Here is a 13,932-nt window from a genome sequence, read left to right as displayed (position 1 = left end):
CCGCGGGTTGTGCAACAAGAGTCCAGTACTCATTCGGCGGTGCCTGACGTCTGCTGGGCATCTTTACAAGGATCGTCGGGTTGCCGGTGATGCCTGAAACTTCACTGTGGCCTGCCCAAAAGTCTCGCCTTGGTGAAACCCTACACTAGAAGACGTCTGACATGGTCATGAGAGGAGCACTCATGATGATGACGTAGGGTTGTAGATTACGCCGGCTCCGGCTGCCTCAGTGCGTTGTGGACCGATTCCATGACACTCGGATCCACCTCAAAAGAATTGAATTTGAACGTTATAGCAAGCCTCAGTGTATCTTGGCTGCGACGCCGGCGGTAAGGGTACACTATGGTGCATTGTACAGTGGCTTAGCGGTGCATGTCCAATTGCGAACCTCTAATCATTCCGAAGCGAGTTGGATTCGTAAATCTTTTCTCCGTCGGCTCTACACTTTTCACAAAACCAAAGTCAGATTTGTGTATTCTTGAACGATACTTCCTCTACTGTCCAGTCCGTCTTGCGTTTACAAGCTCATGAGAGACACCGGAAAACTTAAAAGCTACGGACCCGATGCCACGGATTCATTCTATCCCATGCAGACACAGAACTGCGCCCAGTCGCCTTTCAGTCAGTCGAGGCATGCTCATCGAGCCCACCCTCTTCATGCTCATCCTCCTGAAGCCTCACGGCAAATATCGCAGCGGTGATAAGCAGGAAAAGCGCGGTTGTTAGCAAGAAAGGCAGGCCAAGCCAACCGCCTCCGAGCTTCAAGCCCCAACGAAACATCAGCGAGAACAGTGGGCCGGCTACAAGACTGCCGATGCCGTCCATGATTGCAATCACAGCGTAGAGGCGGCCGATATCATGGCTGGCGTCGCCACCGATCATTGCAGTAGCAACACTCCGAATGGCGGACAGGTAGCCGGTGCCGAATGTTTCGAGGATAAGTCCTGCGATCGAGATCAGGCAAGCCGGCCACAAGCAAGGGACTGAAATACCAACCAGCGATCAGTGTGGCTACTGTTGGCGAGACAGCAATAACCAGAAACCCTGAGGTCATCAGGACGATGCTGCTCCGTGATAAGTAGAGGTCCGCTTTTGCCGGCGTGAAGGAGAATCTCTTCTGCATCACGCGTGTTGCAAAAGGCAGTACTACTAGCAACAGGACCAGGGTGATACCTGCCTCTAGCGTCTGGAGGAGCGTGGCCTGGAGATTGAGTCAGCAGCATTGGAGGAGGTAGTATGTTCAACAGTGTCTTCTACCTTGCTGAGTGGCCAGCGGAACCTTTTCGACACGTACAGTAGTAGAAGATTCATTGATTGCGCTCCGAGTCTGAAAACAAGAAAGGACAGGATCACCAAAGTAAGGCTTGCGTCTTGGTGCAGTATGTGAAGCGCGTGGCGGGCTTTGTGCCATTCCCGCTGCAAGAAAAGGGATCTCTTTGCAACTGGAGCGTCTACGTCCTCGTTTGAGGAGTCTGGTCTTTCAGCTGTTATGCCTTCTAACGCCGGTTTTGCGCCGGGCTTCATGTAAAGTGTTTCAGGCAGTGTGAGGGCGAAGGGAATGCCTGAAGCCTGCACGATCAGTCCCACAAACAGAGCGAGCCAGACGTCGTGGGCCATCAGAACGGATGACAGCGCCGGAGCACCCAGTGCTGTCAACAGAATGCAACCTGAGAGGTAAAAGTAGGACGTCGTTCTGCAGAGTATCAATCAGCAGCGCACCGTTTCGGAGGGATTTGACTATTGACTGACCTCCGTTCGGAAGGTATGACATCGGATATTATGGTGTAAATCATAACTGTCGCGACTTGTGCGCCACCACCAAGGAAGAGAAACGCTGACGACGTCCATGTCAGCTTGATCGGTAAATCAGCCGCCACTGTGAACGCAATTAGTCTTAGGAGATGAGTCGGGGGACTGGTCGTGTACTAACAGACAAACAGAATCCAGACATTAGATAGTGTAAGCCCAACTAACGATAGCGAGAGAACCCATCTCCGCCCAGTGGAGTCGGCAAGGGAACCAAAAGGAACTGCAAGTAGAATGCCTGGTGCTGAATTGAAGAGAGCTTGCCAGCCCATGAGCATCGCAAGTCTGTCTTGGATATCATCTTCTTTGCACAGCGCCTCAGGCACCTCCTGATTTGGTGGGATCAAGGAGGGATTTGTCTCCTCGTAGAAGTGCAGACAGATTGTGGACTCCAGCAGGCTAGCATTCGCATCCATATCTTGGGTCAGTATCGAGATATCGGCCGCTACAGGGAGAGGTGTTTTTTGATATGCAGGATAGTCTACATAAGCCTTACCGGGTCAACGGGGCCAACGATAGAACTGCCCCAAATTCAGTCAACGCAATAAGCAACGCACAGAAGACTAGTACTCGGAGCCACGGGGGAGACTGCGGTCGACGCTCTGCCGACGCTGGGGAGGTTGACTTTAGTAACGGAGATAACTCTGACTCCGCCATATTGGTAAGAGGGCAGATTGATGTAAACGCAAATCACACGTATATTGAAGATGTGCCCATAGTGTATAAAGATCTTTTATGTGCTGCCTAAAGTCTATCAGGGTTGGTATGACTACCTACCTTACGCGTCGTCCACCTGCCCAGCGGTGGGTATGCGCGGCATGGCAGAGATCTGATCTGCGGCTTCCAGGTTCTTGCGAGTCTTGCTCCACCGCCTTTCAAGGTTGTCATTCTGCCATGTCATGATGCAGGGATGTCGCCAAAATGTGGGAATATCATCGTCAGCTCTGTGCGGCGTGAAAAGTGACACATCCCAAAACACTGCAGGACTCAGCTCGAAAACCCTCTAGTGCGACTCACACCTCCCCGCCGTCGGATACGATCATATACAATTGTGTTGCCTCGTGCCTACCTAAACTACGTGCAATCCGCACTCGACTCACCAACCCACCATCATGGCGTCTGTCCACCAGCTCTTAGACCTCCAAGACGACTACACCGCAGGGCACCAGCCAACACACACATACATCCCCAACCGCGGCTACGAGCAGACCACGTCTCTCCCGTCGAGCCAGCCAGATGAGGTCCCTAACGTCCAGCTACGAGACGACACCGCCCTCCCCGACCAGTCCGCAGCAGCCGACGACGCCGAGAGCGACTACGACGATATATTCTCCTCCGAAGACGTAGACGATGACTTCCAGCCCGAAGCCCTGGGCGCCACAAATCCCTCCGACTACACCAAATCCTACAATCGCACTCGCGCCCTCCACGACCCCAGCCTCCCCGCTTCCCACAAGCCAAAGACAAACAGTCAGAAGCCGAGCGCGAATGTGCGGGCGAACGTGGATGACCAGATCACCTCCCTATCCCGCCATGCTGGCAAGCTGCGGCTAGACGACGAGGGGGCGCGCGGCGGCAGCAAGACGGACAAGGACAAGAGCGACCGGGCGACGAGCGAGCAGGTGCTGGATCCGCGGACGCGGATGATATTGCTGCAGCTAATCAATCGGGATATCGTGGCTGAGATCCACGGGTGTGTTTCTACGGGGAAGGAGGCGAATGTGTACTATGCGCTATCCAATCCGCCCTCTACCGAAGGAGCAGCGGGGGCAGGGAGAGAAGGCGAAGCAAAAGAAGCCCAACCCACACAGCTGGTTCACAGAGCAATCAAGGTTTACAAAACCAGCATCCTCGTCTTCAAGGACAGAGACAAGTACGTCACAGGCGAGTTCCGCTTCCGCCAGGGCTACAACAAGAGCAACAACCGCGCCATGGTAAAAGTCTGGGCGGAGAAGGAGATGCGGAACCTGAAGCGCATCTACGCGGCCGGTATCCCCTGCCCCGAACCCGTCTACCTCCGGCTGCACGTCCTCGTCATGGGCTTCCTGGGCGACAGGAAGGGCTGGCCTGCGCCGCGGCTCAAGGACGTCGAATTCGTGGAGCGGAGCGCCGAGGAGGTGGCGGGGAAGTGGCGGGAGCTGTATCTGCAGTGCCTCGGGTATGTGAGGAAGATGTATCAGGTGTGTAAGCTGGTGCACGCGGATCTGAGCGAGTACAATTTGCTGTTTCATGAGGGGAAGCTGTGGGTTATTGATGTGAGTCAGAGTGTTGAGCATGACCATCCAAGGAGCTTGGAGTTTCTGAGAATGGATATCAAGAACGTGAATGATTTCTTTGGGAAGGCGAGGGGGGTTGATACGTTGACTGATCGGACGGTGTTTGGGTTCGTTACTGAGGCGGAGGGGAGTGTAGAGACGGCTGGGATGCTGGAAGAGCTGGAGAAGCTGTATCGGAAGATGAAAGAGAAGAGTAGTGGGAGTGGCCCGATTGCGGACGATGAGGTCGACAATGAAGTCTTCCGGAAGCAGTACATACCCCAGACGCTGGAGCAGGTGTACGATGTCGAACGGGATGCGGAACAGGTGGGAAGGGGAGGCGGTGATGAATTGGTATATCAGGCACTGCTGGCGCAGAAGATCGCCGATGGCCATGCATCGGATGGCGAGGACGAGGAAAGCGATGATGGGAGTAGTGAGACCGATGAGGATGGCGAAGGGCAACGGGAAGACAGGGAGAATCAGAGGCCGCGAGGAAAGAAATTTCAGGACAAAGATTCAAAGAAGGTGGGTGCTAGTCTGCTGCGACTGACAAACAGCCATCGCTAATGTGTTGCAGGAACATAAGCAACAGGTGAAGGAGGAAAAGCGCGAGAAGCGGAAGACGAAACTATCGAAGTACGAGAAGCAGAAGCTCATCAGCGCCACTAGTCGCAAGAAGCACTAGAGATGCTGGCGCCTCGGGAGGCTACATCTGCTTGCTTTGGCAGCTTTCAGCATGAACAAATTTGCAGACTGTAGCTCGTGTGCAGCTCCTGTCTTGCTGAGACGGTGTCTGCTCGCACGAACGGATGTTACGACCCAAAATGATATATGAACGGTACGTACTACTCTGCTTCCCAACTCTAAGCTCGAACGACGAAAACCCAAGGCTCGCCAAATGCGTGCGGCCGTGTTCCTCCGGTCTCCGCGAGAAGCCTCCGCACGCAGGAGCCGCCACCAAGCCGTCTCTTTACACGAAGGGATCCAATGCCGAACAAAGAGAGCACTGACGAGCCTTGCCTTCTTCAGCCCTTATCGTGCCATGCTGGAGTCCTCAGAACGCCTCCGCTAACATGCGGACATAGATACGAATAAATCCTTAGACACTGTGAATATCATGGTCTCGAGCTCATCCGCTTCATCGCCGCGTCTAACGTCTCTTTCTGTATGCCTTGTATGGGCCCGTCTTCCTGGTCAATGGCCTGGATTTCATATCGCAGCGGCGGGTTCACCAGACCCGGCCACATATCCGATGGCAAGAACTCGCCATGCTCCGCTGTGAATATTTCGCGGTCTTCTATCTCGCCTAGAGACGTTGTCAGTCCACCACCATCCAACCAAGTCCATGATGCTTTTGCACATGCAGTTCTCTTATAAGTTATGATCGACAGGAGTATTGTTAGGAAAGCCGCCTTACCCTGATACATCCTCTCCATCCTCTCCATCGCCTCACCAACCACCTTCTCCATTTCCCCCCTCCACCTCCTCCTCCTCTCCACCTCCACAATCAACCCATCATACGCGCCCGAAAAGCCCTCATAAAACTCCCTCAAGCCCTCTAGCTCCCCCATCCCGCCCTCAATCTCCCTTCTCTCATCCGCCCACCCAGCCGCGAAGCCCGCGCACACGGCGATGTACCCTGCAACCTCCCTGCCCACTTCTCGCATGCGCCTGAGCGTGGCCGACAGCCCCGCCGCCTCGGCCTCCAGCGCCTCGACGTAGCCGCTCATGTGCTCGAGCTGCGTCTCCATCTCCTGCAGCCGGTCCTGGATCTCGGCCACCACGTCCTCGACCTCGGCCGCGTCGCGCGAGAGCACGGTCAGCATGTCCTGCCGCTCGCTCGCCGTGAGCGGCTGCGGCGGAGAGGCGTCCTGGTGTAAGCTCTCGACGCCCGGCACCATACTAGCAGGCACATCTTGGGCCGTGTCGTCGCCAGCCACGGACTGCTGCTGCGCGGCTTGCTCGGCGGCTTCGCCTCCGCCTTCGGTGTGCTTGAGCGCTGTGACGCAGAGGTCGTAGTGGCGGACTAGACTCTGCAGCATCTCCGCCATCTCTGTCGCGTGAGTTTCCGTGGCGCCGAAGAGCTCGGGCAGGGGCGAGGAGCCTCCTCCGTCGTCTTCGGGACTTGAGGGGGTGGCAGCTAGCGCGGAGGCGATGGAGGAGAGCGACGAGGTGTAGTCATCGGCGGTGGAGGCGAGGGAGGCGAAGGAGGCGTTGTATCGGTCTATGCATGCGCGCAGGGAGCTGTTGATGTGGGAGACGGAGGAGGCGTCGATGAAGTCGTGGAGGGTCTTGGAGGGGTGGAGGGAGGGGTCTAGGCGGGTGGTGGAGAGCGTGTCGAGGGTGGTTGTTAGGTGGGTGGAGGTGGTATCGAGGGCGTGGAGGAGAGTCTAAGTAGCTTCGTCAGCATCACTCGTGCTAAGTGGTCCGTTAGGATGAACCCTTGTGGCCGTTCAGGACGCTCACGGTAAACTCCTCCTGCACTTCCCCGCTGACAACATCGATCCCCTGCCGTACGGCCTCGAGGGCGCTTAGCTGGTCATGGATGCTTCGCCGCACGAAGCTGTTCTTGGCGCTCAGCACGGCGTTCCGCTCGAGCAAGCCGCGGCCTGCGTTGACAATCTCGTTGGCGCGCCAGACATGGGTTATGGACGAGAGCGAGCGCTTGGCGGCGACGAAGTGGTTGACGAGCTGGGTGAGGGTCGGCTCGCCGTCGTGGACGCTGTCGGTGGAGGAGGTGGGGGATGGGAGGTTGGGTGGTGAGCGTGGGGAGGCTCTCGCTGAGGCCATTGTGGGGGGAAGGCTTGAGCTGCTGCAGGTGGTTTCAGCTTGGAGGGTCGCGCTGATCGGACGGTAGCAGTGTCGAAGGAGCTATGTGAGGCATGGGGGGTTTCTGACTACAGACACTACCTGGGTAGCCTGGAGCTGGTCAGACACTAACGGGGACCTTAGCTTAGCCAGGTAGGGGGTGACATGGACGGTACCTAGCCTGAGGCTGAAGCCGACGCAGGGCCACCCGCCGGAGCGGTGGAAAATCCGGGGTAGGCAACGTTAGCCACTCCAGGGCCCACCTGCAGGGTCACCTATCTGTGCGATAGGCTGGCTGCAACGGGGAAGGCCGGCGCGCAGCCAATGCCCAGCTGTCGGAATCGCTACCGGCGTCACATTGGTCATCCCCCGCCACCTGCATGAATGGCCCTGCGCACTGTTCTTTGCTTCTGCTGTCGCGTTCAGGCTCTCCAATGCTGTGTAATTGTTACCTAAGATCCGGCTGAACGCCATGGAACCGAGGAGGGGTTTTAAGAAAGACGGACAGTGGCACCGACAGTCGGTGAGCCACTCTTCTGTCTTCTTAGCTCATAGGCTAAGGTACCTACCTGGTAAGGTAGTTGACCGACCTGCAGGGCTGTCTCCGCCGCGGACCCTGGTTTTCTCTTTCCCAGCAGCTGTCGGCGATTGCGTGCTAAGCGAGGCTTCTGGCAGCATTCACCCTTGCGCTATTCCACCATCTCTCCAACGAACGCCGTGCTTGAACCAGCAACCCTCATCCTCCTCTGCCGCTTCAAGGAGCGCTTCCTCATCCTTACGCCCCTAATCCGACGCCATCCTCTTGCATTCGCATCAATCTTCTGCCCGTCGGCAGAGCCTCGAGCATCGTCAGTCGCCCTGCTCCCTCAGTCTCGCGACCAACTGCATCCACCCGCCGAGCCTCCTCGCACGCGATACAGGCCTGGCAGCTCGACAGCTGGAACTTCCCATGCGTAAAGCTTGCTGCGCGCCGTCTTGACCCCTTCCTTGCGCTCGCCGAAACTGTCGCGGAATGGCGTTAAATTCGCAATCTTGGACGGAATTCCAAACCAACGGCCATACTCCTGATCCAACAAAAAGCCGTCGATTATCATTACGCCAGCAGAAGCCATCCACCATGTTCGTCGACGATACACCGGAAAGAGACGCCGAAGTGCAGCACACCCACAGTCACGAAGGAAGCCGGAGCCGGCATTGGTTAGGTAGCGACGAGGCAGATAAGCGGGCAGAGGAGAAAGACGCCACTATATCCATCGGGTCCAACAGCAAGCAGGTCGAGAAGATGATCTCACCCTTCTTTGCCAAACATATACCCGGACAGTACAACCCTCTCGGCGAATATGCACAGCCATTCTCGAACGCCAACAAGTCGAGCACAAAGTATTGCTATCGCCACCGCCCGGATTTGAAGTGCAGGAGACAAGCGGACGAGCCGTCGATGGAGCAGTTGCAGAGTGTAGGTAGAGTCAAGGCCGGTTGGACATCCTCTGAACTGACAGTAATCTAGGAACTCGGCACGCTCTCTCAATCCGACCAGCAAGCCATAAGCCACGTTTGGTCGCTCTTCTCCGCCGCTCCAGCGAAGCACCGAAACCTCATGCTCCAAGGCATACTCGCTCAATGCTGCTTCCCGCAACTGTCATACATCTCCTCATCCGTCCGCGAGCTCATCAAGATTGATTTCATTTCCGCATTGCCTGCCGAGCTCGGCTTCAAGATACTGTCGTTCCTGGATACCACGTCGCTATGCAAGGCAGCTCAAGTCAGTCAAAGATGGAGGAGTCTTGCAGATGATGACGTTGTATGGCATCGGATGTGTGAGCAGCACATCGATCGCAAGTGCACGAAATGTGGCTGGGGGTTGCCGCTGCTGGAAAGAAAGAGACTACGGACTGAGAAGCGACAGATTCAGTTGCGCGCAACGGGACGAGGGCTGAACGAGTCCCCGGTGGATGTCGTCCAATCTATTGAAGCCGCACCACAAGCTCAAGTTAACGTAAGAAGTCGTGAACCCAGTGCTGGACCTCCAGAATCTTCGACATCAGCCGGGGTGAAACGTCCGAGCGCCGATGTTACTGCCTCTCCAGAGCTATCGTTCAAGCGTGCCTGCACCCAGTCGATCCGCCGTGATAGCAGCCAGGAAGGCCATGACGAGTCTCAGTCTCGCGTGCGGCCATGGAAAGATGTGTACAAAGACCGCTTCAAGGTCGGCACGAATTGGAAATATGGGCGGTACTCTGAAAAGGTCTTCAAAGGCCATACCAACGGTATCATGTGCCTGCAACTCGAGGACAACATCTTAGCGACCGGCTCGTATGATTCGACTATCAAGATATGGGATCTGGACAGCGGCGAGGAAATCATGACGCTCACCGGCCATACAGCTGGCGTCCGCTGCCTGCGCCTTGAGGGCTGCACCCTCTTTTCTGGAAGCCTGGATCGCACAGTCAAGGTATGGAACTGGCGCACCGGCGTCTGCAAACGTACCCTCACGGGCCACAGCGGCGGCATCATCGGATTGGACTACGACGCGAGCGCCAACACGCTAGCAACAGGATCTATGGATAAGACTATCCGGATCTGGAACTTCAGCAAATCGGGCACAAGCACCACATTCTTGTTCAAAGGCCACACGGACTGGGTGAACGCAGTCAAGATTGATGCCGCCTCGCGAACTGTTTTCTCGGCAAGCGACGACTGCACCGTCCGGCTATGGGATCTCGACACACGGCGGTGCATCAAGGTCTACGAGGGCCACGTCGGCCAGGTCCAGCAGGTCCTGCCGCTGCCGCCGGAATTCGAGCTTGAAGACGATGCCCTCGACGGCAACACGCACTCCGATGATGAGGACAGCAGCACCACGTCTTCCGACCGCCGCTACAGCGTAACGGACGCGCAGCTAAACTCCTCACCACCCCCACAAGCGGCCAACGGAGCCGCAACGGTGCCGCCACTCCTCTCTTCCAGCGACCCGGATCGTGCCCCACCTCCCAAGTACATGCTCACGGGCGCGCTCGACAGCACGCTACGCTTGTGGCACACGGCGTCCGGCCGCTGCATCCGCACCTACTTCGGCCACATCGAGGGCATCTGGGCGCTGGCGGCCGACACGCTGCGTGTTGTCTCCGGCGCCGAGGACCGCAGCGTCAAGATCTGGGATCCGAGGAGCGGCGAGTGCGAGCGCACGATTGCGAGACATCGCGCCCCGGTTACTTGTGTGGGCCTCAGGGACTGGGGATTTGCGACTGGGGGGGAGGATTGTGAGGTCAGGGTTTACAGTTTTAGGGGATAGATGTGTGGGCGGAGATGACAGTTTCGGTCTGGGGTCTGTTCTGCGACATCTAGCTTTCTTTGGTCGTTTATTCTTTGGGTCAGAATGGGCGGATTACAGCATGGACTTAGCATGGCGTCAAAGGGAGGTTCTAGCACAAGATATCCTGGTGGTGTTCTGGGCCGTGGGAGCGCTCAATCTTTCCTTCTTGGGTCTTGACATCTTGATGTTCTTCTGTCACTTCTGGTTCACCGCACTGTATGAATCAGGTCTTTCTACGCTTAGCATCGGGAAGAACTAGCATAGATCAACCTCTTATCGCTCAAAGCTCATAACCTTGCGACAGCCCTAAACCATTTTCTTCCCTTTGACTGGCAGACGTTGCTACCGGCATGGAGAAGATTGGACGGATCTTGAAAACAAGGTGGAGTCAAGGGTAGAGAGCAGAGTACCGAGCTGCCGCTCCTTATTAGAGAAACCAACCAAACCCAATCACATGCAAGCTGTAACAATCATTTGACTCTGATGGAAAGGTGGAACCACCCGAGCCCACTGCCCCCTTAAGAACATGCGGCACCTCCACTAGTCAAGCGAAATCACAAACAATCCCAAGAGCGTGCAGCAAGGGTGGAAAGTCTGTGTTGACTGAGCGAACGCTCCCGCTGTTATATACAGGCTCTGGTGTATTGGTGTTGTAGGCCGCTGGGGGCATGCCCCGACAGTCTACCGATTACATCTCTGACGTGCATGTGACAGAAAATAATAGAACCGTGTCCGATCAAGTTCAGTGTCCGTCTTCTGGCGGTTTTGTTTAACAAAGGAGATGAAGAAAACAGCGTAGTGAATCGGGTCTCGGCTTCCAAGCATATCCCAACATGAAACGCCGTCCCGCTCCTCCGAAAGCGTTTCTGACAATTTGCCTCCGCATCCCTCTGCAACCGTCCGTGAGCCTAAAGGACCAGCAGCGCTGCCCGCGCCGCCAACACTAGTAGGACCACGGATGACAAGACAAACAGCTGGAACCGAACCATGATCTTGTTGACCGATGCGTGCACCAAACTATGCATGACCCTGATCGCCACATACAACCAAGCGAGGCCCACATCAATATCGCCATCTGCGCCGAGAAGCGCGAGGACGACAGCGATGGCATAGAACTGCGTGGGCTGTTCCATCAGGTGGTTGTAGTTGTCGGCCTTCCAGCGGATGTGCGGAGGGACCTTGGCGTTGAATTCGTCCTTGGAGGCGTTGGGGTGCACCGGTACTTTGTACTTGCTGACGGCGGGGATGCGAGTTGCATACATCCATGCTTCCATGAAGAAGGTCCATAGGTTGAGAGCGATGACAGGCGCAAGGAGAGCCGGCGATTTGACTAGCGGCAGCATGGCGGTGTTGTTGCTTGGAAGTAAAAGCTAGAGGATGGGTGACGAGCGTGTTGTGGTTTTGATCACCAATGGGCAGTTACGATGTCTTTTATAGCGGTTACTTTATGGCTGCCTGGAGGTTGTCTGACTTGCTAGGGCGGCCCCATGAACCGACGGATAAGCTCTTAGCGGTCCGTCAGTCCGTCTCGCGCTAGCCGGACCGTCTATTGGATACCCTGACCGCGCTGAGCAACCAATCAGAGAATGATAAGAATAGTGGTATTATGCAGCCGATATTCGGTCAAAATATCCCTATGTCGTGGTGCAGCGGGTCTTTCTCCAAGCCTTAGACGCGTGAGCGGTTCCTCTGATATTTAAAGCTACTCCACCACGTATTCAATCCCAACTCGTCTAAATACTTAGGCATGGAGCTCGACTATCGAGCGGGTCGGTCTACAGCATTGACCGCGCTGTACCTTGCCCCTGAACCAAGAATCCACTCTCCGTGATCGCTCTTATAGGCGTGATGGTCCACCTCTGCGTCGGCCGCCCAGTATTACTTGAGTTCATCGCCACCCGAGTTCCACCCTCCATCGTATCTAGATACAAATCAGGTCCAGAGAACAGATTCGACAGGTGAAACGAGCCATCACCCCAAGGCTTGATCTGCCAGAACTGGCCGGAGAAGTTGCCCGCGGGAGCAAGATGCGCTTTCTTTTTGTCTTCGCCGGCGATGTCCAGCTGCATGCCGGCGCCCAGGAACATGCTGCATAGGGCGTAGGAGCCGTCTGCGCGGGGTTTGATCTGCCAGTGCTGCCCTGAGAAGTTACCCTCGGGAGCCATTTGGATGGACCTGTATTTGGAGCCGCTGCCGTCGTTGACGACGTCAAGGGCGTGGCCAGCGAGTGTGTTGCGCAGCCGGTACCAGGTTTGTGCGTTGAATCCGGACTGGGGCCCTGAGGCGCCGGGCCTGACGGTAATATCAACCGTCATTGTGGGGCTGGACGCGGGTATGGACGTGATAGAAACGAATGTGTCGTCGCCCGCGTGAGATCTGCTGTGAGGATTCGAGGTTGAGTGGAAAGAACGGCAGTCGGCGGTTCCGGGGAAGGGATCACCGTTGTCACCAAAGGAAGACTTGTTTTGGAGCTGGCGGAGACCATCGGCTTGCACGAGGCTGACCTTTGGGTGGTGTTCGTTGGTGTTGTTGTGCACGGAATCGTCGATATGCCAAACTGCAAAAATCAAGTCAGACACAAGCAACCAGTAGGGCAGGAAAATTGTATGCGTACCAAGAAGACCAGCGCCAGGAAGGGAATTGTCGAAACCGCCAAGCTGTCGGTTCTCAACGAGGAAGTACTCTTGACTAGACGCATCGCCATTCTTCCAGAGTCTGTGTACTTTTTTGCTCGACTTCACGTCCGCGCACGTTATTTGACCGTTCTCCGTTGGTCTCACCACATCAACCCAGCCCTGGGTGGCCTTGCACCATGCCGAAGGGTGGCAAGGCGTTACACCTTGCGGCATTCCACCCCAACTTCCACCAGACATGAGGCACCATTTGCCCACACCCGCGCTACTACTGTCAGTATCGTAGAGATCGGGCCAACCAAACACGAGATGACCAATCTCGTGAGCGCTGACGCCAATCTTAGCATCCTCTGGGATAGTAAGGAAAGCTAGAACCTTGACATCGTCCACCGTGGCCACTTGAGGAAGCTCCCATTGGGCGGACCAGATGTCGTCCACGTTTTGAGTTTGCTCTCCACCCGGCCCTGCGTGCACGACGATGAATGCATCCACATAGCCATTGCCATCGTTGTCGTAGGGCTTGAAATTGATCTGGCTATTGGCGGCTCCAAGAGCATCAGCAGCAAGAGTCTGTAGATTCGGACTTGCCCAGCCATGGCCGTGGTTGTTGTTTGCGTATTGCTTCGAAGTTCGAGGCATGAGAAAAGGTCCCACAACCTCGCCGGTAAGAGAAACCTTTCCGTTGCTGACTTCGGTGAAGTATTCAGTCACGCTGCCCGTTGCCATCTTGTTGGTAGAAAAGAAGAGCTCTTGGAACCGTTCTTTAGCGCCATTTGCCATTCTCTTGTCGCTGAATTCGACAAGGACTATTGCAGCTCTGATGCGATGCGTTAGCTCATGCTGATGCCGCAATTCGATACATAACGAACCTGATGGCTCCACGCAATGGAGCCCTATGCAAAGCCGTCCTGTTCGGGGGAGTCGCCGAGGGAGCGGCCTCAGAACGAGACTTAGGGAAGCGCGCCCCATCATTAATGCCACCGACGGTTCCCGTGGGTGCACCATAATATAGAGGGTTCTGACCAGCGGCACCACGAGAAGCCGCTCCATTAGGAGGTCCTTGTGCATTGAAGGAGTTGGAGCCAGAACGGGTCAGAAGATCGGGGTGTGGGGG

The 13,932-nt window shown here is 56.0% G+C and overlaps 6 protein-coding genes across 6 annotated transcripts; 2 read left to right on the top strand and 4 right to left on the bottom strand.

The window, feature by feature from the left end:
- Nucleotides 1-618: 618 nt before the first annotated feature.
- On the bottom strand, nucleotides 619-2,222 carry W97_04973 (uncharacterized protein; the record flags this gene model as incomplete). Its single annotated transcript, XM_007782861.1, has 5 exons — nucleotides 619-944; nucleotides 997-1,201; nucleotides 1,258-1,693; nucleotides 1,750-1,876; nucleotides 1,931-2,222. The coding sequence occupies 5 exons, from the start codon at nucleotides 2,220-2,222 to the stop codon at nucleotides 619-621; spliced, it is 1,386 nt and encodes a 461-aa protein (XP_007781051.1).
- A 696-nt stretch (nucleotides 2,223-2,918) lies between these two features.
- On the top strand, nucleotides 2,919-4,749 carry W97_04972 (uncharacterized protein; the record flags this gene model as incomplete). Its single annotated transcript, XM_007782860.1, has 2 exons — nucleotides 2,919-4,589; nucleotides 4,642-4,749. The coding sequence occupies 2 exons, from the start codon at nucleotides 2,919-2,921 to the stop codon at nucleotides 4,747-4,749; spliced, it is 1,779 nt and encodes a 592-aa protein (XP_007781050.1).
- A 430-nt stretch (nucleotides 4,750-5,179) lies between these two features.
- W97_04971 (uncharacterized protein) lies at nucleotides 5,180-6,854 on the bottom strand (the record flags this gene model as incomplete). Its single annotated transcript, XM_007782859.1, has 4 exons — nucleotides 5,180-5,370; nucleotides 5,482-5,966; nucleotides 6,009-6,454; nucleotides 6,531-6,854. The coding sequence occupies 4 exons, from the start codon at nucleotides 6,852-6,854 to the stop codon at nucleotides 5,180-5,182; spliced, it is 1,446 nt and encodes a 481-aa protein (XP_007781049.1).
- Nucleotides 6,855-7,989: 1,135 nt separating this feature from the next.
- Nucleotides 7,990-10,164, top strand: W97_04970 (uncharacterized protein; the record flags this gene model as incomplete). The annotated part of the gene is made up of 3 exons (XM_007782858.1): nucleotides 7,990-8,328; nucleotides 8,380-8,922; nucleotides 8,974-10,164. 3 exons carry the CDS (start codon nucleotides 7,990-7,992, stop codon nucleotides 10,162-10,164), a joined length of 2,073 nt encoding a protein of 690 aa, XP_007781048.1.
- Nucleotides 10,165-11,093: 929 nt separating this feature from the next.
- Nucleotides 11,094-11,528, bottom strand: W97_04969 (uncharacterized protein; the record flags this gene model as incomplete). The annotated part of the gene is made up of 1 exon (XM_007782857.1): nucleotides 11,094-11,528. The coding sequence occupies one exon, from the start codon at nucleotides 11,526-11,528 to the stop codon at nucleotides 11,094-11,096; it is 435 nt and encodes a 144-aa protein (XP_007781047.1).
- Nucleotides 11,529-11,960: 432 nt separating this feature from the next.
- Nucleotides 11,961-13,598, bottom strand: W97_04968 (uncharacterized protein; the record flags this gene model as incomplete). Its single annotated transcript, XM_007782856.1, has 2 exons — nucleotides 11,961-12,742; nucleotides 12,800-13,598. 2 exons carry the CDS (start codon nucleotides 13,596-13,598, stop codon nucleotides 11,961-11,963), a joined length of 1,581 nt encoding a protein of 526 aa, XP_007781046.1.
- Between the last annotated feature and the right edge of the window lie 334 nt (nucleotides 13,599-13,932).

This window comes from Coniosporium apollinis (genome assembly GCF_000281105.1).
Source record: "Coniosporium apollinis CBS 100218 chromosome Unknown supercont1.22, whole genome shotgun sequence".
NCBI classification, from domain to species: Eukaryota; Fungi; Ascomycota; class Dothideomycetes; genus Coniosporium; species Coniosporium apollinis.
Note: the sequence above shows the minus strand (reverse complement) of the source record. Positions and strands in the feature narration are given on the sequence as shown.